General features: G+C 35.2%; 1 protein-coding gene across 1 annotated transcript in view; it reads left to right on the top strand.

The window, feature by feature from the left end:
* MAP3K5 (mitogen-activated protein kinase kinase kinase 5) overlaps window positions 1–26,821 on the top strand; it is an 81,924-nt gene that overhangs the window by 33,637 nt on the left and 21,466 nt on the right. Inside the window, exons 8-15 of the mRNA XM_072408946.1 lie at window positions 9,514–9,626; window positions 11,043–11,202; window positions 13,648–13,801; window positions 15,381–15,488; window positions 17,028–17,077; window positions 18,558–18,653; window positions 19,998–20,079; window positions 22,083–22,216. Coding sequence (XP_072265047.1) covers window positions 9,514–9,626; window positions 11,043–11,202; window positions 13,648–13,801; window positions 15,381–15,488; window positions 17,028–17,077; window positions 18,558–18,653; window positions 19,998–20,079; window positions 22,083–22,216 — 897 coding nt within the window. The remainder of the gene's footprint in view (window positions 1–9,513; window positions 9,627–11,042; window positions 11,203–13,647; window positions 13,802–15,380; window positions 15,489–17,027; window positions 17,078–18,557; window positions 18,654–19,997; window positions 20,080–22,082; window positions 22,217–26,821) is intronic.

Raw genomic sequence — 26,821 nt, 5'->3', positions numbered from 1 at the left:
TGCTCCCTAGAGAAAGAGAAGTTGATGAAAAGATTCTGTTGCCTAGGGTAATAATACTATTAATAAACGTATTGTTTTAAGCCCCGTGGGTCTATTAAGATGACTCTGTGTTAAATGTATCATTATAGTTAAAACTTAGGATTTACAGTTGAAGAAGTTTTCTTGTTCGTAAAGCCTTAGAAGGTTTTGGATTTCTGCTAAAAGCAAATTGTTTTAGAGTACTTGTACTGTGGAAGTTGTGGTCAATGAAGGTAAGCAGATCACAAAGAACTAGTCATCATGGAGCTCTAAATTACCATGTTGCACACTACTGTGTGGAGGAGCAGGGCTTTGCATTGGATTGTCAGAGCTTCCACCCCAGCTGATGACTAGTGGGGGCAAAAATCATGTGTAAACAAGAAAAGATCCACAAAATAAATAGAACAGCAGCCAGGGATGTTTTTCACTGCAAGTTCTCAATACAGATATTTCTCTGGAAAACCCGAAGGATTACCCAAATGGTAAGAAAACTAGTGACATTTTCACACACTGCTAATTTTCAGCTTTTAGGCTACAGTATATAAGTACTGTACTCAGAAAGCAGATCTTTTTTTTTTGTGAACACTGTTCTGGTAAAATAAAACATTTTGTTATTGTCATCTGTTCAGCAACACCTTACTGCGAGCATTTAAGTCCAGTTTGAAATTTCAGATAATCTTCATCCAAGACATAATAAATGAAGTTTTGTTTAACCAACAAATTTAAAAACATAAAACTAATTTTTTAGTAGTTTACTTAGGGCTCTAGTTTTAAAACGGGGAACCTTAAGTTCCCTAAAACTTTCTGTCATGGGAATCAGTTACTGTTATTGGAAAATTTGGACCTGGAAGAAACCAATGAGGGAATGCTTGAGGGAATGTCTGATTTCCTGTTTTATAAATAGAACTCCTTGTAGCTTATAGAATTTTTATTACTGGCAATAACAACAAATTTTAAACAGGTACTAAAGAACAGGTCACTGTTTTAGTTTATGTGCAAAAAAAAAAAAAATTGTTTTCTCTGCAATGTTTTTATCAAATCATGTCACATTTCTGTGGTATTTCAGTGCTGGACCTCTGTGTTTTAGTTCTGTGTTTTCGATACACTAATACTCATAGTCAAACGCTGATTTACTTAAGAAAATAGTCCAGTGGTGTACAGCAACCCATCATATTAATTAGAAAAGGTCACAGGGAACTATAAGTACAGATAGGACAACACTCCTGGATCCAGGCAAAGTGTGAGTTTTAGTGACTGCTTTACTGTTTTTTTGCTACTTTGTTAAATGCCAGAGAAAGCTACATAATTTAGCATTCCCCTACCTCCTAGATTGTAAGCTCTTCAGGGCAGGGTCCACTCTTCCTCCTGTGTCACTGTCTGTATCTGTCTGTCATTTGCAACCCCTATTTATTGTAAAGCACTGCATATTATGTTGGCGCTATATAAATCCTATATAAAAATAATAATTGTATAAATAAATCCCAAATAAAATTAGCAAATCATACATTTCTGTTTATTCTAGGTGAAAAACCTAGGATAAACTAATACATACATAATCGTAATAACTTAAATTCATTGGCTGTAGAGTTAAATAATGATATGGCATCGGGATATGTATTTATACATTTATATATTTATTTATTTTATTAACTTCATAGCTTTTTGTACATGTCTTGTTTACTTTCATTTTTTGCAGACTGAAAAAAAATCTCTGCATGTCAGGATTATTTACTTTAAGGGAAAAATATGTGAGATGGTGAAATTCAGCTGTGCTGACAGCCACATCACAAATTAAAGAATCCATTTTTATCAGTAATAGTTAACACTGCTACTTATGTTAATTACTGTCTTCAAAGGCCTGTAGGCATTTGTGGCTCATACATATTTTATTGGTTGGAATAATCATGTTTTATTAACAAAACTTACAGTATGCTTCCTATTTTAAAGCACTGATCGTGTAAAATGGGAATCCAAATAGGGGAGACAAATGTAAACAAGATTAAAATGCAATGCACTAACACTAGACATACCATGGACTCCTACCTGCAAATAAAACATTGATCACATTCCCTCTCTCAACAACATAAAGTCTTCTGTCAATCTAGCAATTCATATGCCTTATTCCTGAAAGACCTCAAATTGGACATTTCACTTTTATTGCCCCACAGCTTTAATGCATTAGCATGATGGCTTCTTATTACTCCCCCTCCTAAAAACGACCTAAAACTAGATACCATTCAACAACCTGTGGTCATTGATAATCCTCTCTCCTTTATCCTTTATCCCTCTATCCTTTATCCCTCTATGACTTTAGCCTTTATCCCTCTATGACTAGTACCGCTAAGTTAAAATGTTACCACTTTACACCATGGATATTATATCTCACTATATCACAATTTACCACTAGTTTATCACTTTAGTTTCAACCTTTAAATTGGGACTAAACCTTCCAATTAAGCAGTTTCCCAGGACATATAAGGTACACCTCTGGTGATACCAAAGTCTCCTGTGTACTGTCATTTCTCTTGGAATTTTCTAGCACTCTGTTGGTTTGGAGCATAACATTAAATTTCCCAGTTAGCTGCTCCCTGCTTTATAATTATAAAAGAAAAATGTGAAGAAATGGTGACAAAAGTCAGTCTTTATAAAAAGAACCCTGATAGTATTTCACCAACACCAAGCCCCACCACACAGGAGAATAATGAGCATCTCAAAATTACTATATAGCTACCTGTGTAGATATACATGAAACACAGCTTGGTTGTTTAGCTTTTTTATAGTTCTGTTGTTGGCACATCTGCCATTTTTAACAGTTGTTTCCTTATTTTTACATTCATGTTTACTTTGCCAAATGCAGAAGCCATTGGCTATGAAAAAGAACATAAAATATGGAGACAGTCTGTGTAAAGAGATAACTTATCTATGTTAAGTCCAGTATATAGAGACAATAGCTTACAATGGTAGCAGTCATAAAGCAAATAAAGTTAGCACCAGCTGCTATCTACTTATGTGTACAAATATAGACCTTGTACTCTCATCATTATTGATAGGTGTAATTAAACCCATCTTCACAGATTTTGGAAATCAATTTTAGGTGTATCCATATGGAAGTTATTTACATAATTTTATATATATATATATATATATATATATATATATAGAAAATATTGGGTGCACATTCAGTGTATCTATGTTTATTTAACTCCCCCTTTTTCAAGTACTACAAGTACATACTACAGGTGAAAGTTGGCTGCAATCTTAAAAGCTGCACTTCAATGGAATGCCAGTGTGAACTGGATTGACAGCAAAGTGAACAGAGTCCATGGTGCTAGGGAAAGGATGCAAACTAGCTAGGCAAGGAAGCAATGGATAAGAGATAGGATGGATGTTAAAAGGAAAAGGAAAACAAAAAAAGACGTTTTTACTCTGTGAAACAACCAGTTCAAGTGGATATGATCACCTTGTATACATGGTCCATGTAATAAATTTGGTGCAAAAGTGTTACCTTTTACGTTTATCTAAACCCATTAATAAATATTTTATATACTTATTTGCCTTCATCATGGTCTTTTAAAAACACCACCAAGTGTGCGAAATCTTGTAAGGTAATATCTTTTTATGCATTTTGCTTCTGCAAAATCATAGGAATGTGGAGGAGAGGTGTGGATATTTGCATTCTTTGCAATCTTTTTGGTACATCAATAGTTCCTTTTTGTACCTGCAGTGTGCCTAAAAGGACCTTTGCAGAGCTAGGTCCAAGGTTCGAATCTTGGCCAGGACACCTGCATGGTGTTTGCAGTTTCTCCTGGTGTTTGCCAAGGTTTCTTCCAGGCACCCCGGTTTCCTCTACATTCCAAAAACATGCAGTTAGTGTAATTGGCTTCCCCCCTACAAATTGACCTTAGGCTGTGTTAAAGACATATGACAGATGTAGGGACATTAGATTGTGAGCCCCCTTTGAGGGACAGCTAGTGACATGACTTTGGACTTTGTAATGTGCTGTCCAATATATCAGCGCTATAAAAATACTGCATAATAATATTATTAACAATGTACATTGTTGATACAGGCAACATCTGCCTTAACCACCTGGGCGTTACACTGATGTCTAGATTTCTGTACCAAAAGCGTTACAGGTTTTCATGAAATTTTTTTTTTTAAATTGTAGACCTGTAACTTACAGAAATATGTCCGAATAGGGGTTTAGTAGATATAATGAATACGCTGGAACACGAACACGACGCTGGATGAGCACAGGTAAGTGGGCATTTTAATTTACGGAAAATCTCGGGGTTAACCAAAACTGCAACTTTTTTTAGCCCGTACGAAGGACGGGCTTAACGGTAAGGAGGTTAATGGTATCATAAACGTTTTTTTACCCTGTTTCAGCAAATTAGATCACAATACATATGTAGGCCTACTTTTGCAGTTTTGCCAACCACCTTTGGTAGAATAAAAATTAGGTGAATCGGAGTTTAGGTAAAAAGGGAGAGAGTGCTGCTAACATAAGTTATAGTAAGCATTTTTAGAAATAAGCATATTCTAAAGGATTCAGGTGGTTGAAACCAGTGACTCTATCACTCACCCCTGGTGGTTTATACATAGGAATAAATATAGAATGCATTCCATAGGGAGCGAGCAGAAAGGTCAGTATACAAAAATGCCTTATTAGTAAATAGAAGAGCAGGTGAGTGAAAGTGTCTTCAACAGAGACCGCAATAGTGATTTAGAAGGAGTCTTAGGAGTCTACTTTTCCTCAATGTTCATGTTAGGAAATCTAATAATATGTTGCAATGTGTTGTGCTTCATTCTTAATAGCCTTAAATTGCATATATACAGTATAAAGGTAGTGCAAAGCATTTCAGTGCCTTGCAGTTACAGTAATACTGAAAATTAGGAAGTATGCATTTCTATTTTAAGAAGAACTATGTCTTCCCTTAAATAGATATATACGGTAGTATTTACAAATGCATCTGCACTTTATAATTTTGCCTTAGTCCCCCTACTAAGTCCAATTAATGTTTTTTGATCTTTCCAGTGATTTCCACTTACTTCAGCTTCCTGTGTTCGTGTGACAACAATGCTGCACTGCTTTAGAATTCAGGACAGAGTTGTCAGTTATGTAGACTGTGCCTGATTGCACTACAGCAAGATAAAAAATGTGTTTTCATTTTAGATAAGACAAAATTATTACAACATAGAATAGTATTGTGATGTCTTAAACATTTCACAAAAGGTAAATTGACAGTAAGCTGTTTTGCAAGGAACCCAGAGGTGCATTCTAAATGGCTGTAATGGGATGTCACTTGATAAAAAGTTTAAAATGCCAAAAAAACTATTTGAATGGTAATGTATTATCTTTCTTCCCATAACAAAGGACTGTTCGGGTGTAAATATAAAAATAAATTCAAACTCAGTTATTTCTAAGCGTTGGTATGCTGGTTGTGTCCAATAAAGGGTGTGCCCTTGTGTACAAAAGTCTAAATGCTTTCTTAAGTATTCTTGTTTTAATAGTTTATGTAAACAGACCTGTAATTTACTATCATGAATTAATCCACTTACCAGCTTCAAATGTCTAATATTTTCAGACTCTTTATAACCATGATGCCTCGTGTCAACAAATAATTGGCCTAAATACCTACCAAGATTATATAAAGTTATTGTAGGCTTCTTATAAATGAATAGTAGTTTTAATACCCATTTCATGCACAGTAAAAAATCCCATTGTTAATCAAAAAACATGTTCTTTATATCATAGACAAGCTTGTCAAAAATAGTAAAATGCCATTTATTTTACATTTGCCTTCCCTTTTCCCATATCTTACGAACTGTGAGCTGTAGAGTAGACCAGTTTGCCACAGGCATTAGTTGTGTGACAATTTTGTTTCCGAGTGCAAAAAGTCACAACACTCCCATGCTAACTTTGTTCTTTCTCCAATAACTTGATAACAGTTTCAATTTTTTTTTCTTTCCTATATTTCCTATATCCTAAAAAAAGAATGATGATAAAGAACAAGTTAAATAGAATATTCAACAAAAATAAAGTACAATTTACATTGAGCATATGCAATATAAAATCAAAAAATTGTGAATCAATGACAGTGAAATAAAGACAATATACCAATAAAGGGGAGAGCAAGGAGTGTTCCAGAAAATCCCTTAGAAAAGCTTACCAAACTGGTTCCATGTGGAGAAAAATAAGTAATGAAAAAATATTTCACCACAGAACTATCAAATGTTGACCATAGTACCTTCATGTGTAAATTTCCTAAAAAATTTGGTGTGAAGTACCATTGAATAAGAACTGAATTTTTCAGCCAGGATGTTAAGAGAACATTTCGCAGGGGGAACATCTGATAAGGACATCTGGTAAGACTAAGGCTAAGTACACACATGCAATAATTATCGTTGGAAACGAACGACTGTTCGACTGATAATTGTTAACAAAAACGTGCATGACGACTGGCCAAGGACGCCAATAAACGAGGAATGCCGCTGGAAACGAACGACCATCCCGGCTGATTTGATTGGGCGACGATTGTTCGCTATCTATTGTGTGTGTGGGGTCGTTCAGTGATCGTGGATTGTTCTGTGATAACTTTCTTCTGTACATGTCACTTCCTGCATCGTTCAAACGATCGTATCTAGTGTGTGTACATTATTGGCGGATTATATTTGAACGATCGTATCGTTTCAGTATGTACAGAATTGTGTACAATACGATTGTTCAAAATAATCATGAATAAATGTTGATCAATCATTAATCCTTTGTTTTCTAATGACAATTATTGCACGTGTGTATGTAACCTAAGCAAACAGGGTGCCTGACTCCCAAACTCTTTTGGAACACTGCATTGAAGGATCAAAAGCTGGTGGCCAAAGAGAAGGAAGAAAGAGGGTCATGTGTCACCATGTCCAATAATAATCACAGCTGAACATCCATATGAGTATGCAGCAGAGCAAGAGGGCAATATGGGTATCTGAATAATAGTTTAAAATAATCAGAACCCCCAGTCCACCCTTAAATTTGATTCAGTAAAGCATATTTTAATTCACCTGTGGGAGAATAAACCTCCAAATAAAGGACATGTAGAGCTAAGAAAAACATTTTTGTCAGCCTTCAAAAATAAGGTTTTTTTCCTTGGACAAAATTTTCTAATACAAATCAGAAAAACCTGCTGCAAGTCAAACTTAGTTCTGACTATTTACAACATCCAGACTAGGGCGAAGCAGCATAAAACATGCTGGAATTTTTTTTTACACCTGTCTATTTTTATGTGATAATATACATTCTTTTTACTGTGTTAAAAAATGCATTTCAGGCTTAGTCTACACGGACGTTATCCCCGGTGTTTAACTTGAGGCTTTAAAAGCCCATGTTTGAAACTTCCGTGCATTCCAAGGGGCTAATCTACACCAGAACATTTTCTTGAGGCACGTTTTTGAGCGGTATAGAGAACGTGCCTTGCAACTTTTAAAAAATTATAATGAAGGGTAAACAGCGGGAAAATGATCCCATTGAATTCATAAAAAGCGTTTTTGGTTTTTTTTTACTTTTTTTGAAGAATGTTTCAATAAATAACAATAAAACCAAAACAACATTCAGGGTTATAACAAATAAATTGGTACAAATTTATATACAAATGTGTAGAAAAACATACATGGAATAAATTAAAGAACAAAAAAAAAAAAAAAAAAAAAAAAAAAAAAAAAAAAAAGAAACTAAACAGTAACAAAAGGAAGGTAGACATAATCTGACATTTTAATGAGGGAGACTGGGTCTCTATATAGGATTCCCATATTTCAGAAAAATTTCCCCACTATAGTTTCCTTATCCAGAGTTGCCTCCATCCAGGCCATTCTAAAAACATATCCCAATTTTACCTGAAAAAGCCCAAGTGTCTGTGGATTGGGGTCTGGCCATTTGTGATAAAAAGTGTTTTTAAGCTTTTATGAAAGCTTTCATTGAAAAGAATAGGGGCTTTTATAAGCGTTTTGAGCATGACTTTGGAGCCTGTAAGCCCCCTTTAATAAGCAGACTCCCAGATCTCCACCACCCCACCTTGGGGAATGAGTACAGGGGTACATAAAACCCCCTACTCATTCCCTGAAAGGGTTAAAAGTTTTTTATTAAATGTGTGTGTTTTGTGTAACTTTTAACTTTTTTTTTTTTTTTTTTACAGGTTATCCCAAAATGACAGGATGATTCCCACAGCTTCATTCATGACATGAGCACAGCCGTGCGACTCCTAACAGTGAATGAGGACAAGTCTCCCCATTCACCTCTTAGGCTCTGTGATTGGCTGCAAAAAGGGAAACCCCAATGACACTTGAGCTGTCATCAGGGTTTTCCTTTTCTTAGCCATTCAGCACTACACTTGAATGGGCAGACTTGTCCCCATTCACCTCTATTGCTGAATGGCTGAGGAAAGGGAAACCCTTATTATGCTTGAGCTGTCATCAGGATTTCCCTTTCCTCAGCCAATGACATAGAGGAGCAATCAGCAGAGCTCTGCTATGCTGACAGCTCTGCTCTCCTGATTGCGCATGCTTGCCCTAGCAGAACGATAGCATGTGTTCTTCACAGCTCTTTTAGGGCTGTGGGAGCAATCAAGAAAATGAAGCTGTCAGCATAGCAGAGCTCTGCTGATTGCTCTGCTCTGTGATTGGCTGAGGAAAGGAAAAACCTGATGACGCTTGAGCTGTCATCAGGGTTTCCCTTTTCTCAGCCAATCAGCACTAGACTTGATTGGGGAGACTTGGCTGAGGAAAGGGAAACCCTGATCATTGCTCAAGAGTCATCAGAATTTCACTTTCCTCAGCCAATCACGGAGCACTAGAGGTGAATGGGGAGACTTGTCCTCATTTGCTCTCTAGTGCCCTGGGATCCCTTACTGTCAGGAGTCCCACGGCTGTGCTCATGTTATAAATGCAGCCATGGGAATCTTGGTTTTATTGTGTGATAACTTGTATTTCAATAAAGTATTTTAACATTAAAGCCTTGTTATATTTCGCACACATATTTTTAACCCTTTCAGGGCATGTGTAAGGGGTTTTATGTTCCCATGTACTCATTCCCTGAAAGGGTTAAAAGTAAACCTTTTATAAACACTTATTTAAAAACGCGGTAAAATACGTCATAGGTGTTTATAAAAGGTTTTTTTTAGTGTTTTAAAGATACGCTTTAAAACGCTTGTAAAAGTGCATAAAAACGTATATAAACGTGGTAGGAATGTTTACATGTGTTTTTAAAACTGTCCCTGTAGACCCAGCCTAAAGTAGAATATTTATGTATTTGGCTTACATACACTCACAACTCCTGCAAAGCAGGGCATGTAGAATTTTTGTGCATTAAAGACTATTCAGTCCCATTAAAATGTACGATAAACAAACAAACTTAATAGGAGTAAAGAAGACTTAATTTAATGAGGATAGTGTGGGTGTCAACGTCAGCTTAATATTTATACCAGAATCTCAATGTGTTTACTTGTACAGGTATCGGAAGGCATTTGAATCTGACCCAACTCTTCAGTCTGGAATTAATTATGCTGTACTTCTCCTTGCAGCTGGGCATAATTTTGATTCATCTTTTGAACTTCGAAAAATAGGTAATGAAGTCACTTGATTTTGTATATTTTAAATCATACTTAAAGAAAATGAAACAAAAGTAAGTGCATTTGATTTGATTGATGAAAAATCAAGACAGAAACTGTTACTGGAAGCAGTCTATCCAAATTTGTTCCTTTAATGGACCTTGGAAAAAGCTTTGCTTTCAGCAGGTTGGTTGTAGTTCATACCATGCCATCTTTCCTTCCTTCTAAAGTCACCAAGAGAGAGTGTACTTTGCACATTTAGATATGACCTACTCACCTTCCTCCCATGCATCAGTTCTTTCTAAGAAATAAAGCTAAAGTATTATTGGATTAAAATCCAAGTTGCCCCCCCCCAACTAATAACTTGGCTCCATCATTTTTTTAAATCTAATTCCATTATGTTCCTTAACTAAAATTAATTAAACTAAAAAGGGCCATGAGTACCACTCTTTCATTCTGTCAAGCACAGTTACTACTGTAAAAAAAATAGGAAGTTTAGTACTGTTATAGTTTTTACATGTAATGATAAGAGTTAGATGTGGGAGATCTCTTTATTCACTGGACAGTGTAAGATTTGTGTGAAGCCTAAGCTGCTATTGCCACATCAGACAGTTACTACGGTATGTCAGTAAATAGTGTTAACATGCTATAAACACAATCACATTCCGCTGGCTTGAATCTGATTATGAAAAGGAAATGTGGAACTGGCACTCATAGCAGAAAACTGTGCCAAACAAGAATTACTACTATGCAGATGGTCGGCACAACTGAAGTTAATTTAAGGTTACCAGAAGACCGGTTTGTGACCATTCATCTTAGCAAAGGGAGAAATAGCAGAACATCTACATATGCCAGCATATGATTGTTGTTTTACAGACAAAAAACCTGGTTACTGTACGCTAGATGATGTTCTGTCTAAACTGTGAGGTGACATGAGGCTGAAATCCTGACAGCTGCTGAGGTTTTTCCAGAACTAGATGGGACCTCCGCCAGTGCAACGGTTTCCTAGCTTCTAATTGCTTCTAATTCAATGTGACAGTCTTTGAGTGTATAAACTTCGACAGCCTATTTTTAAATGTCATTTGCAGTTGCCTCTAGCAACCAGTCAAGTTTTTAGTTTTAAATGAATAAACATAGTACTATTTCCCATTGTTGCTATCCTCATATTCAGGTCTACACTTTGCAAACCTTTCTTAGGACTAGTAGTAATTTTCATAATAAAATAAAAAAAAAATTCTTTAAAGATGGTACAAGTTACACTGTCCATACAAATTAATCATCAGTCTGCACCTTGGTTATCTCCTAAATCTTAATATCTAGCTTAGCAGTTCAAATTTTCATTCAGAGAAAAAAATATGGTGTCTACTTTTTTTTTTTCATTAGTTGGATTTCAGAAATGTAAATATTGTGCCCGTTATTCTGTTTGAATAGGAGTGAAAATTAGCAGTCTGCTGGGTAAAAAGGGAAATCTGGAAAAGATACAAAGTTACTGGGATGTTGGCTACTATATGGGAGCTAGTGTGCTAGCTAATGACCACACAAAGGTAATCCAGGCTGCAGAAAAACTCTTCAAACTGAAAACACCTGCATGGTAAGTTACTGCTTAGTGTGAATGATTTTGCCTGAGAGAAACAGTTATATTTGCAAAATGATTATAGAAAGCTTTACATATATGGAATTTGCATGTTGAAGTAATAGGTATAGTAATATGCACTATATGACAAATGTTAATAGATAACTGACAATTTCTACACAAGCTTCTTGGATATCCTATTCCAAAACCTTGGGCACTAATGCCGAGTCACCTCTTTGTAGCTCAAAGTAGAACCACAGAATTAGAAATTAGAATGAGTCTTGGGGAAATTTGTGCCCATTCGACCATTTGTGAAGTCAGGTGTTGGAATAGAAGACCTAGCTTGCAATCAAGGTTTCAATGTATTCCTGGTAATTTCAATGGGGTTTAGGTCAGAACTTTGTGCGCACCAATAATAGTTTATCAGACCCATGAAACCTGCAGAATTCCCTACTAAAAACACTTAAACATAATAGTTTTGAGAGGCAGGAGACTGATAAAGTAATACAAAAACAAGTTATTCTTTCCTAGAGGGTTCTACAAGTTATTAAATTATGGCAAATTATGAGCTCTTTTCCCTTCAGGTTTGAGAAAACCACTGAGCTCCCGGCATGCTGCAGGACTAAATAGAGCACCTGTGCTTTCTAATTCCCTGGGAAGACCCAGACATGGACCAAGTTGCCAAAGAACCCTCCCGACCCCACCTTGGATACAGTACCCTAAAACCAGCTTTTCACACAAGCTGACTGACTGACAAATACACATTTTCCTGGAGCCATTTATTACACAAAACTCCTTAGCCTGGGCGCTATATACACCCCATCTAGGACCTTCCCAGCCAAGCCATGGAACACCCTGTCACAATATACATATATTAGGTGTCTCAAAAATGTACCCATACAGTACAGGTGTGATAAAGGCACTCACTTCTAAAGGTACCAGATGTGGTGTGGGCAGGGGCAGCTGCTAAAATTCTTTCTATTGATTCTTTTCTATTGATATCTGTTCAGCACTGTGGAAAATGTTTATGGAAGGGGTGAGGTAGAAATACAACATAAGGAATGTTGTTCAAACTGGAGAAAAAAGAAATTCTATTAACCTACTATTGTTGTTTAACAGGACTGACTCATCAACATACTGAAAACAAGTCATCACTTATATGTCAGTTTTATATAATCACATGTTATCATGTGATGTGTCACTGAAAACAACCAACTGTTGTATTTACATAGTTAATCCTAGTCCCAAGTTTTGTGCAAACAATTATTAATTTATATTTATTACAAAAACTAAAAAAATTAGTGTCCACTGTAATGTCCAGAGTGTGCCTTTAATCAAGAACAATTTTTATTCATTATCATGCGTTCATGATTATACTTAAAATATTCCTACCTACGCACATTTGATTAATATGATTAGTATAATATTAGCATCCGCAGCTGAAATAACACTACCTGCTTTATATGCACATCTACCACTAGAAGTGTACCATTTTATTACTACTCATTATTTGACTGCCAGAGAGTCTTCTGACCTAGCAGCCACTGCCCTTCCCTTCAGTTCAAATGTTAAATGTAGCCCCATTGTATAGGATGCAATGATAAAGCAAAAGCATCATATACATTGTAAAAACATGTTCTTGGTTGTTGTCCTTTGTTTTGGGGATACAGCAACTATATAGCCCTCCTTTACCTGTTTTTGTTACTTTCTGTTTAATTGGAATAATTGGACCCATTCATTTGAAATATCCAAAATGATATTCATCAAAACAGTGCTGATGCCCACCTGTAGTTTTGGAAGCAGGGAGGAAGATGGACCATAATCCTTTTTGTGTTAATTAGGTTTTAGCGCATTGCAAACCACATGCCAATTTAAGAGTCTGCTTTTGTTGGTGTATCTGTTGCATAGGAGCCATAACATTTCCGATAATCTTGCCAAAAAATTCAGAGCTGGTCTGTGTGCTGATCACATATCCTATGTGGAAAACACTTTCTCCTCTCTGCCCTTGTCTTATGACTACTGAGCCTTTATGTTATAGAGATCAGTGACTAGGTGGGTCTGAGTGGCTTGGCAAGGGAAAGTTAGAAAGAACTAATAACACTCCAGAAAAATGCTGTGTGTGATCAGCTCACAACCAGCATGGGAGCCAAGGGCATTTCTGGCAGATCAACAGGTATCTGTGATTGCAAGATCTTGAAATGGAAAAAACTTAACTTTATCTGGATGGCGGGTATGTGGTACATCTGTTGTTTTAGCTCTGACATTCACTTACAATTCCCACTGCTTCCTATTCACAAGCTACTATGTATGTAGCTATATTCAAGATTTATTTTATTTATTCACAATATTATAAAAAGTAAAACATTTGCAGCATCCTTTAGAAAATGTTTATCATACTACTCATTTTATATGATAATTTTTGTTTATGTTTCTTAATTAAATTATGTTTTCATTATTTATTAGGTATTTGAATTCTGTTGTGGATACAATTTTGATATACCAGAAGTTTAGAAAACCAAACCTGGAAAAGCCTACATCCAAACATGAGCTAGTTGATTTTTGGATGGATTTTCTGGTTGAATCCACTAATACAGATGTTTTTGTAGTACGATTTCCGGTATGTTAATGTTTATGTGTTGAAGTCTTCTAAAAAGTACCTTTGTTTCCATGTTCAAATGTTCCATACCCAGGGTTCTATGGAACCCTAGTGTTCATCCAGAGGTTTCTAGGGGTTCCTTTAAGCTTGTATGCTTTATTAGGAAAGGTCCTCTCCACCTCTTGTGTCATTGATTGTACTTGTTTATTATGCAGGTTTGCTATTTCCATCCCTTTTTTAATGTACAGGGCTGCCTTGGTGTTGGTGCTTTTTAATAGTTAATATTATTATTAATATTAATAATAATAATAATAATAATAATAATATTAATAATCATGCACAAAATTTTACAAATCAACCAGTGTGGATTGGTGTGACCTGCTATGTATAGTACATTCACAAATAAGCCAAAGACCTGTTTTATGTTTTTACAACCAATGTTTCACTATAGCAATCAATATTTTAAATCCATTACCTAACAAAACAGACGTTAACATCACCCAATGAAAAAATTGTCTAAAAAGCTGCTTCCATTAATTTTCAAGGAAGAGATTTAACAAACTTGAGTCACTGGGCCTGATATATTAAAGCTCTTCAAGGCTGGAGAGGATATACTTTCATCAATGAAGCTGGGTTATCCAACAAACCTGGAGTGGATTTCTTCAAATTGATTAGGTATTTGTTAGCAAATGTTTTGAATCTGGACCAGATCCATTCCAGGTTTGCTGGATCACCCAGCTTCACTGATGAAAGTGTATCCTCTACAGCCTTGGAGATCTTTAATAAATTAGGCCCAGAGTCCTTAAAGCTCTTTTTCAATTATGCAGCTGTTTATATTTTAGCAGATAATTTTATAACAATATGTAAAAATGCTAATCATAATCTCATACTAATTCCACACAGCAACTGAATGTTCAGCAGTAGCTGGAATATAGTACATTTATTCACAGTGCAAAGTATTACTTGTTTGACTGTTGCCAGAGGTGGGCGCTGCTTTGGAAAGGTCCTTATTCTTTGCTATCCTAAATGGCAAGTTATATGGTGGACTGATTCATACTGCCCTTGAAAACTTTTTCTACTCTTCTGGAAAATGGAAGCTTTTTGAAAAACATATTTTCAATGTGAACCAGAAAACATCTGAAAAGTAAAGATGTTGCTCCGCTCATATCACTTGCTTTTCAGTTGTATTAAACTGGTAATCTAATGCATCGTTTATTGAGGTCAGTGGTAAATTCTTCTGACTGCTCTGCGTTTCACCTAGGAAATAAAGCTGTTATTTGAAGAGAAATGCTGTTTTTTGCCATCTTTTTAAAGGACGAAAATCTAAATTAAAAACGAATTTGTTGGTTAAGCATAGGAGTAGAAAGTTATGTTCACTACAGTGATTCAGGTTTCATTAAGAGTGAACACAGCTGTACTTCATTTGTGAATCTTGGTGAACATTTATTTCTTTATTCCTTTACATCATTTCTATGGTTTTACTTTCCATGTTCCACCAACAGTGGAATGTATGTTAGAAAATATTATCACAGTTGCAGCAGATTTTTCACTCACATAATTCTTGTGCATTATTCCTAAAAAGAACATTTTTGCCCTATAGGTTTTAATTCTGGAACCTACAAAGATCTACCAACCATCATATCTGACAATCAACAGTGAAGCCGATGATAAAACGGTGTCTATTTGGCATGTCATCCCTGATGATAAAGTAATGTATTTGTGTAACTTTGTGTAACCAATGCAATCTATACCTTAGAAATGTATTGATTTGTCTTAGAATATAGAGAATGTAATATATCTGAATGCAAGGATAAAAAGTTCTATGTTGTTTATAATATATAAAATATATATAATACATTTTATATACTGTCCATCAGACTATGTAGGTTGTTTTCTATGTAGAAAATATTGCCCTGATTGTGCAGCTGCTAGGCTCCGTCAAAATTATCCCTTAATGTCCTTGGATGGCTATGGTTTTGTTTATATAAATGTGAGTTCATCACCTAAAACTTCCACTTACAGGCTTAATTTGGTAAATGTTACATAATTATTTCTAAAATGTAATTTTTACTTGATTTTAAAGAGATGAGAAAACACATATTTTTGTTTAGCTCAAAACAGAATAAAAAGCCAGGGTAATGAATGAGAACTGTGAATTCTGTTTAAAAGTGGCTTACCAGATTAAGTGAAATTTGTACCACAGTTGGAGCCACAATTTACGACTTAGTAAGCATTATTGTACTTTGTGCAATGATATGCATTATGTTAAGACAGGGTTTTCATTTTGAATAGGCTACCACCACACCCAAAACTCACATAATATCTTTTTCAATACATAACATGTGGTGCACTTAAAGGTGCATTGCCTACTAACTGTGTAGTTAATTAAGGTACAAGTCATAGTGTTCAGCATCTTTAACAACAATGTGATAGCGTCTTATCCCTTTGTAAAATGAGGTGACAGTTTAAATTTTGTTAACTAAAGCCTCCTGATTTGACATATTGATCGCATGATTTAGAACTACTCTGATTAGTCTCTGCCCCCTGAGTTATGTGTTACATCTTGTGCTAAAATACACATTGACACGTGTGACACTGACAAGTATTTTAATGTGTTTCTATTAGTTTAAATGGATGACGCATCCGGCAAACCCATGCCATTGTTTTTTTTTTTTTTATAAATATTGGGTATTATAACCGTGGATCTTTGTTTCTTATACATATTGTTACATAATATGTTAAATGTCTACACATAAAGGGCTCATGTAATATGAACTAACTTATTCTTTTATGTGATAAGTGTTCTTTCTAAGGGTGCTGTATGTAAATCTCCAAGTATGCCTTGATAATCAAGTACATTAGTGTAGAAAATGCTTTTGTCACATAGTATGTAGTTATATCACTGAAATATTAATTTATGGTTGCAATAAATCCACACACTCCTACTGCCCCTTGCCTTTGTTGTAATATTGCATTTCCATGTTCATTGTATTCAGCATGTCAGCATTGGGGATATATTACATCCTTTTATTTTGTCCCTAAATATAGGTATTACAGGAACACTTTACAAATGTTCAATACAGTTGCTATTAAGGAATATTACCATTGCTACAATGAATACTTTATTAATTTGTGTTTAATTATTATTTTTGTAAAAAGTGATTTAATAGTGAATAAACTAGCAAAGAAAATTTCAGTTTCACTAAATGTACCTGTCTTTCTTTTCTTTTTCTTTTTCGTGTTTCAGAAAGGAATTCATGAGTGGAATTATAAAGCATCCTCAATAAGAGGAGTAAGGCAAGTTTTTTTTTTATTCTGGTATTTGACGTATTTTAATACAAAATGTAGTTATAAGGTGGTCTACATTTAAGCTTTAATAATAAAGACAAACTAAACACAATAATATTCCTAATTGACTTATCACTGATCAAACTGCAAAAACAATATTTTCTGTTTTTTGTACTTATCTCTACACAAAAAGCAAGGAATTAAAAAAAGTAAAAATTTTGGGCTTAATAAAAGTCCTACTTTAGTGTTTGCAGATTTGTTTCAGTATTGTGTACATTGAGCACACAGTGTTGAAATAAGATCTTTGTAGTGGGCAAATATTAATTGCAACAGTAAAGAAAAAAAAATTACATTCTGGCTGGACTGTACATCCACCACTTTCTTGAACCATGTAGAACAATGGCTTACATTTTTGCAGTGTATATTTCTGGGCCATAAAAAAGATAAAACTATTGGGCATCTAAGTTGCAAATTGGAGTCACCTTAAAGAAACAGAAATGTGAAAGCTGGCATTGCAGGTTATAAAGTTAAACTTCACCCATGCCCAGTCTTTGGACTTTTAAACATTTACATATTCTTCTTCATATTTTCTAAAACTGCAAACTGTATTCACCTAAAATGCTTTTTTTGTAAAGCCATGGTGAGGCTATGCCTTTTGATGCACTTGATTAATAAAGAAAAAACACTGCAGTGTTATAACAAAGCATTGCATTATTGTAACCAATGGATTCAAACATGTTGCATTAACGCAGTGCACACAACACCCCTGGAGTGAATAGGCCCTCCGTCATTTTCCAACAGCTTACATGGAATAGGTGTTTGTTTATATCAGAGGGCCAGCAAGCTAAAATAATTTTGTGCTAGAGAGTAATAGGAAAAGAGCTAAGATTTCAGTACATTTATTATGAACGTTGAAGATGAATTTCCATAATTACTTATATCTACATAGGAAAATTGAGGTATTTTTCCTGCTTGTTTAGAATATGTATATACAGGAAGTTAAGATGCCAACAATTTAAGCACATATAGTTTGAAGAAAAAAGTACATAACCACTCACAAAGTTTTGGTTAGGTTCCTTTTTAAGCAATGGGCTTAATTTACTAAACTTCTCCAGGCTGGAGAAGGTACACTTTTATCGATAAACCTGGGTGATCACGCAAACCTGGAATGGATCTGGTCAAGGATTAAAAACATTTGCTTACAAATCCCAAGTCCCATGGTGGACACCCCGTACTTGGTGATACTTTAAACTATGTAAAAGAAAGCAAATTGGTGTACCTGCAGTTACTTTAAATATCCAATTATATGTCAGCGATATACATTATAAAAATAGGATTTTCACTAGCAACCGGGGTATTTTGAGTCAACACAGCTTCAACTTATTTACTAGGCTTACTTCACAATCACTTAGCTAGAGAGCATCTGTCTTTAGTTTTGTAAGAGTGTTTTCCTTGTGCCTAATTTCAGTTTTATGTTTTCTATTTTCAGCATTTCAAAGTTTGAAGAGAGGTGCTGTTTTCTGTATGTGCTACACAATTCAGATGACTTCCAGGTCTACTTCTGCACAGAGTTTCATTGTAAAAAGTATGTATATTTATGCAAACTGTGAGGAACCATCTGCGTATTCACTGACTTATCTCAGCTTTGCTAGGCAAGATAAAACTTGCTTAGAAAAAGTTGTATAAGGCTTTTACCACTTACTGGTTACTTGTTTATTATACCATATGTCCCTTTCATAAATGTCCCTCAGTACTTATACATGAGAACGCAATACAATACAATACAATACAATAATAGACATTGGCACATTTAAAATTTGTTATCCACAACACTACCTATATTCAAGACAGGTATAAGAGCTAAGAATATCCAATAATATTAGCATCGTTAAAGCACCCCAAAACTTTCAGTTTAAATTAGCTTAGTAAATGCTTGGTGTAATAAACCAAAAGGTGTTTAAAGTTATACAGTATGCTTTCAAATAAAATCATCTACAGCCTTGGTTTAAAAGTCTATGTATGGCTAACATGCTGCAGATTGGGAGCCTTACTCTTTGCAGAGGTCCAATACAACTCTTGCTAAATTGCAGATTTTAATCAGCAAAGCTAAAGCAGAAAGCAGTAACTTTGCTATTTTCAGAGGTACGGGTCTGAGTAGGAAGTTAAAAAAATTGCACTAGACCTTGTCAGTGAGACCACTGCTTTCCCACAAAGAGCCAGAGATCCTACTCAGCATCTGCTGGCCAGGGTCTGACTTTTCTGCTTAGGCTGTGGATAAAAAATGTAAACCATTGATCTACATACACCTGAAATGTATGGGGATTTAAACTTAATGTTTATTGAGTTACACAAACATTCAATAGAACTGAATATGAAGGGATTCTTCTTAGACCTTCCTCTTTTTATATTTTGATAGTTTACTTTTAGTTTGATACTTATGTGTAGACCACAAATTAGGAGTTTGTATGCTTGCTACTTTATAGTTCTCTTTGGCCCTGTGACTGGATAACCTGCTTTGGTGGTCTGTAAGAACAAAGTCAAAGAATCTGTCACTTATATCTCATGAACAGCCTGAATTAACTCTATAATGGGTTTAAAAAGTAGGCTTTATCAGTCCTATAAACCTATAATTGGAAAGTTAGCTACCAGCGATTAATGAAATATTTGCATGGCCTCACACAGTAAGCCCTTACTTTGATCACATGATAACACTATACTCCATTATTGTTTTTTGAATATTAACATAATAGTAATAAGTATTTTCAGTTTTAGAAGATTAGGAATATTATGACTGTATGTATTCTTTGATAGAATATAGGTCTGATATGCATCTTAAAAGTTATAAAATTACATGATAATCCATGAAATTTTTGTGGTTTTTATGCTAATATATTTTTCTTGTCTGAGTGATACATTTCTATTTCTGTAGATTTGTTGATATGGTTAACAGTATTACTGAAGAGAATGGAAAAAACACAGATGATGTGGATTTTGATGGAGATTCCCTTGAAGTAAGAATTGCACACTTTTTTTTAAATAATCTATATCTATTAGTTGTTTAATTTTGTTGTGGTTGATAGATTGTTTGTCTTATTATTTTATTGTCTATATATTATTTTACTGTTTAAAATTACAATTTCTCTAAGTATCATCATTTGATTTTAATACTCATTCCATTAGAAAATCCCTGGTTGGAAGTTTTCAATCTGTAATAAACTATGCTCATAAATTGAAGATGAAGATATTTCAGGGAATGCAGTTCATTTTAGCTTCTAGCAGAGTAAAGATAGGTTAAAGACTTTGTTAGGTTTTTACTCTAAGCACTAATGAAGAAAGTCAATTAGAGCACATGAAAAGTATTGGCTTGAATACTTGCCTTTCTATGACAAAATACATTTTTAAATCTCTCTTAACAGTCTGTATGGGGCTCCTGTTTCCTCCAAATCTCTATTTGTCTATGAGCTGCTAATCAGAGTCCTTGTAGCTCCAAGGCAGTTTATACCCTGAATGTGAAATTGATCAATATTTGGATCCAGCATGAACGACATAGATTCTTACTATTCTTCAGTCACGTTCTTCACTTTTACAATGTTTACCATTTAGTTGCTATTGTAGCAAATGCAGATATTGATGTTCATGAAATGATGAAAATGTTATTTACCATCTAACTTTTGGACATTACCTGCAGCCTTATCATGCACCGCTTCTCAAAAGATCTCTGATTACTTGTTGGAATTATGGATAGTGCCTTTTAACAAATCATTACATGTAAGATAATGGAGAGATGGTATTTTAGCTAACAATTTCGATAATATAAATGTAAAATTCCCTTATTTTTATTCTGTAATTTTGATTGATAAAGTAAGATTTTAAAGTAGAACTACATTTCCCTAAAAAACAAAATTGGAACTGGCAGATCCATTATTACAGAAGAGACAGATGATGTCCCTTCTGTAATAAAACACACTGCCAACGCACTGATTGCTATCTTCTTTAAAAATAAAATGGGATATGCTGTGCATCTTGGCATTCACCAAGGCTTTTGGGACATCATCCCGGCCCAGCCAACAAGACATCACATCACCTATCCGTTCTGCAGTAAAGGACCTGCATGTTCTCCGTTTTCCAGAGGAGTAAACTTTACCATTATTGGTATTGTTACAATTTTTGTGCAGCATACTACCTTAACATGTTGCATCACCTTTGCAACAACCTGAATATATTACAGCTGGACTGTAAAATAGGAAATAATTACCCAGTTAGTGTTAGTTAAAAATATTTTAGTTCCAAAATGAAATGTTCACCTTTTGCTTGATGACATAAAAGCTTGGTACACAACTGTCCATAGAAGTTAATACAAAAAATTGCAGCGTTTGCACTATTTCCATTTTGCAACAAAGTATTTCCTATCTATTACATAGTTTTATTTATTGCATCCCTGCATGTCATGCTTTCTAAATGATTTATGTTCAGAAATGTTATAATATACCTTTATCCCTTGGTAAAAAGTATGCTTCTTGTCCTCCTCCTGCTGTGCTCTATGCCTTTAGTCACATCTGATTGCACAAGTACTTTTACACAGATTTGCATTGCAAAAGAAGAGAGGCAGTCAGATCAGTTGTGTTATCTAGTGCTGATTATTGAAAGAACTTGTAGGACAGCCTGCATATGTAATAAAAAAAGTAGGCAATAAGTAAATCTATAAAAAGGGATTTTGAGATATATATATATATATCTGTTTTAGTGAGTTCCTTAAATAAACTTTTTTTTTTTTTTTTTTTTTTTTGCTACTTTGACATAGAATATTTTCTTATTTAGAGAAACATGTGAAAGTTGTGTTACACCTGAAGTGTTGTTTGCATATGATTTAAATGCCTATGAATCCATTAATATTGCATATTGTTGAAAAAATGTTGTGGAGAAAGACTGCTCCTTTTTCATTTGTTTTTAATATGTAATTCATTTGACTTTTGTAATTGAACTTGATAAAATAACAATATTGTCCTTTATTTAGTTTGATTATGAATATGATGAAAATGGGGACAGAGTAATCCTAGGTAAGGGTACTCATGGAGTGGTATATGCTGGACGAGACCTCAGTAACCAAGTGAGAATTGCTATTAAGGAGGTTCCTGAGAGGGACAGCAGGTAAGGTAAAGCCAAAATATTATGTTGTGGAAATTTTACATAGCCTGGTAATTTATTTATTTTTACTGGAGTAACCAGAATAATAATTAAACTTTTAAAGTCTTGTAGGACTGTATAGTCTTTGGGCCTGATTTATTAAAACTCTCCAAGGCTGTAGAATATACACTTTCATCAATGAAGCTGTGTAATCTGGTCCTGAAATGGATCTGGTCCAACATTCAAAACGTTTGCTAGCAAATAGCAAATGACTTTAAAGAAATCCATTCCAGGTTTGCTGGATCACCCAGCTTCACTGATGAAAGTGTATTCTCTCCAACCTTGGAGAGCTTTAAAAAGTCAGGCCCCTTATGTTTACTTACGGCATTTTGAAAATCACAGACGTTGCTGTGAGCAAGTCCTTGAGCTCTGTTGTTTCTGGATGGCCTCCAATTGTGATATTTTTCACTAATTATCTTTGATGATAAAGTAATTGTTGCAGTAATGTATGCTCATTTAAAGTGATAGTATATATGTTGCCCAGTATCTTCATTTTTGTCGCCTGTGACCTGTTTCACATACTTAATCTTGTTTCTTAAATCCCGCTTTGAAACTGCCATTTCTGTGTGGAGAGTTTTCCCTATACATTTCATAAACAAATCCAAATCTAGTTTGGAGGGGAGTAATTTAATTAAGCATAAGCATTGTTCTAAATATCCTGTGACAACAAAAATATTTTAGAGGGATTTTTGGCTCTCAAAGACCATCTATCAGGGCTGTGTGGCGCCATCTTGTCCCCCCACTGCCTGTCTACAGCAGGTAGAGAGGAGCTAGAGGCCCGCAGGGATTGTGTGCTGCCACTTGGTATAGGACTATCATGGGGTGGTTTCTTTCCTATGAGGACATGTAATACTTATATGTAAATTATTGCGGAGCTGATAACAATAAAACGTAGAAAAAAATAAAGTGCACTTGGTATTTTCATAATTATCTATATGTTACTATATGTGTTATGTGTTGCTTTTGTATGTGATTCAAATGTGAGAAAAAGACCCATACATGTTGCTGTACAGAGGTTTCCCAAAGCTCGTTCTGTTGTTGAATAACATAGAAATTTACTGAATCTTTTTTATTTTTGGCTTGGTTTCCTTAGTATGTTATTTGGGAAATATTTATTAAAATGTTATTTTTAAACTTTATTTCCATAGTCATCTGACCACAAAATACATTATCTTTCTTTAAACAGATAAAGTATCTGTAATAGATTCACATATTGCAGAATTTTGGAGCCAGTCATTTCACTCAAGTAGCGTATAAGAACAATAATCTTGCCCATCACCGACAAACAAAGGTGCATGTGGTTGAAGCTGGAAACATGCAGTTAGTGCTGCATTGTTCTTCAATTATTGTGCTGATTTAACTTGCCGCCACTGCCCCCTCCAAACATACTTTTTTTTTTTGTACAGCTGATTTCTTTTGTACAGCTGACTGACCATGTTTAAATGCCTGTGACAATCTTTACACTACTTTTATGTAATCACAAGTGGCCCAGTTATATGGTTCATTTACCTTTCAATAACTTAAAGTATATCTCTAGGTAAAGCCCTTCTCTATTTGTGCTGGTGACCATTGTGAGCAAGAAAAAATTAGGGGCACAACGTTTTAGAGTTGTCCCCAGAGCAAGAGAATAGAGGAAATCTTTTAGTATAGATCTGTTGAAGGGAACTGTCAAATAGGGGAATTGCTCTAATTTTTGGAGATTTGTTTTACTTTTTGTTTCATCTTTAGGTTTGGAAGCGAACAGAAATGTTCTCATAAAGTAAACTAATAGAACAAAATAAACAGGGGTTTTATGCACTCCCAGCACTACCCAAAACCTAAAAATTGCCCTTTAAATACACAATAAATTAAGACACTTTCTCTGACATGTAATTTTAGCCAGCAAAACCTTATATAGCGATTGTAGAATCTATATTATATGGTATTGTTATGTATATTGAGTCAATTAATAGTTATGGTTCATCTAAGTGTATTTTACAAAGCATATGTTACGTTCTCAAACAATATGCACATAAATAGTTTAAGCAAGTACTGGATTTAAATGAATTTTCTCAGACTGTTGCACAAATTGTGATATAAAAATAGAGATTCGGAAAAATCGAAGTACTTTCCAAAAAACATTTTTGGCAGTTCAGCATGCAGAGTTGTGAGAACTAGAGAACATGACTCATCTTGCTTAATGCCAGGTTGAGATTCTATTTAGTGAACACAGTTTTGAAATTGTGCTTGTTCATGACATTGTGCCAAATGTAACAAATATGCTCAGGGCCGTATGCAGTAGCAGTTATATAAATATAAAGATAATGGTTTCCGACATTGTAGGTTGTCCAGTAGCTTCTCTATCTGTAATCTCAGTGCAACAGTCGTGGGTACATCAGTGTGCTAATTGTGCCATACTATATTTCATTATTGTATCTGAAAGGCAGACCCAATACCAATTTTTGCTGCAAAGTTTGGGACTATTCACTAATACAGAAAATTGTTTCCTTATAATTTGACTTTAAATCCCTATATTTTTTTCTAAAAATGCTCTAAAGAAGTAAAGTTTTACTTAACCTGTCTGCCATCACAATGTCAACTTGCTATGTCACCAATAAGACTCTTCTTCCGGATTTAGAGTGGTCTCCTGACCATGAATTAGTGGGGGGAAATGGCCATTTAGATAGGAAACAGGGAAGTTGTATGTTGGGGTGGGTGGAAAGCTGAAGTGGGGCATTAAACTAGCACTAGGCAATAGTTAGAAGACAAATCTTTGTAAACCTCAAAACCATTTAATTTTTCTGTCACTTAAAAAGGTATGCCTTATAGACATTATGAGTATTGCATATTCCTGGCATTTTGTGTGCCCATGTGCCAGATATTTGCATATATTTACATATTATTGTTGCATTTGTTTATGGACCTGATAGGGTCTTTTTTTCTTTGTTTTTGGTTTAGTGAAAACAGCTGCAAATGGAAAATACCTACAGTAGATCAACACTTCATTATTTGTTCTTTAAAAATATTACGATTTATTTAGACAAATATATTATCTTTTTACAATAAAAGAAACTCTGCTGGGGGGGGGGGGGGAATCCTGTTAATTTACTTGATGAGGGTGACAAAACATGACTTGACCACGACTTTCTTAGATGCTTTGGTCCCCTACTTTTTCTTGGCTTTCAACTCCCCGACATCCGAGTTGGGGTAAAGACCTGACTGCATGTTCTACCTGTAGAACAATATCACCTGGACCTAACCTGGGATCAATGTGTCTTCTACTGAGTGGCTTGCCATTAGCAGAGTATTGACTTAATGTATGCACATGACCCTATCACCTTTGTGTGATTTATTTGCTGATTTCCCACTCTTCTCTAACAAGGGCAGTTGAACCCTATTGTTATGGCCATATGCAGTGTCTACAAAACATTATGCTCATGGTTACAGCAGGGTTTACACTGTTAAAGTAATATGTAATTTTCCATATGAAGTGTCTGCTTTTACCAGGCTAATGTAATATTATTTTGTGCTTCTATGGTCATGATTTTAATTTTAGAGATTGTTTGGCTGTCTGCTTTCACTGTACTGCTCTGGCTATTAATTTCAGGAAACATTGTTATTATTATTATTATTATTATTAATAAACAGGATTTATATAGCGCCAACATATTACGCAGCACTGTACATTAAATAGGGGTTGCAAATGACAGACTAATACAGACAGTGATACAGGAGAAGAGGACCCTGCCCCAAAGAGCTTACAATCTAGTAGGTGGGGGAAATTACAAACAATAGGAGGGAAATATGTAGTGGTGGGAAGTAGTGATGGTTTCAAAAGACAGAATTAGATAGGTAGGCAAGTTTGAAAAAATGGGTTTTGAGTTCTGTTTTAAATGAGCGGAAAGTAGGAGCAAGCCGAAAAGGACGAGGAAGACCATTCCAGAGAGTTGGGGCATCTCTAGAGAAGTCTTGCATCCGTGCGTGTGATGAGGATATGAGTGAGGAAGACATTAGGAGGTCATTGGAGAAGCAGAGAGAGCGGCTGCGGGTATTTTTCGGAGTATTTTTTTTTACCAAGTCAGAAATTTAAGTGGGACAAGAACTGTGGAGGGATTTGAAGGCAAAGCATAGGACTTTAATTTTGATTCTCAGGTGAAATGGAAGCCAATGAAGAGAACTTCAAAGAGATGCAGCGGAAGAGGAGCGGAGGGAAGGATGGATAAGTCTGGCTGCAGCATTGATAATGGATTGTAGATGAGAGAGTCGGGTTAGTGGAATACCAGAGAGGAGGATGTTAAAGTAGTCCAGACCAGAGATGATGAGAGCGTGTACAAGGAGTTTGGTGGACCAGGGGACAGGTAGGGGTGGATTTTGGAGATGTTGCGTAGGTGAAAGTGACTGGACCTGGAAATGTTCTGAATATGGGGGGTCAATGAGAGGGCAGAGTGAAAGGTTACACCAAGACAACATGCCTGAGGGGAGGGCTGAGAAACAGTGTTGTTAACAGTTAGATATATGTCATGGGGAGATACGGAATTGGAGAAGGGGGGGGGGGGGGGGTGATGATGAGTTCTGTTTTATCCAGGTTGA

The sequence above is a fragment of the Pyxicephalus adspersus genome, chromosome 4 (assembly GCF_032062135.1).
Source record: "Pyxicephalus adspersus chromosome 4, UCB_Pads_2.0, whole genome shotgun sequence".
NCBI lineage: Eukaryota > Metazoa > Chordata > Amphibia > Anura > Pyxicephalidae > Pyxicephalus > Pyxicephalus adspersus.
The sequence above is the reverse complement of the archived record's forward strand: the minus strand, read 5'-3'. Positions and strand labels throughout refer to the sequence as shown.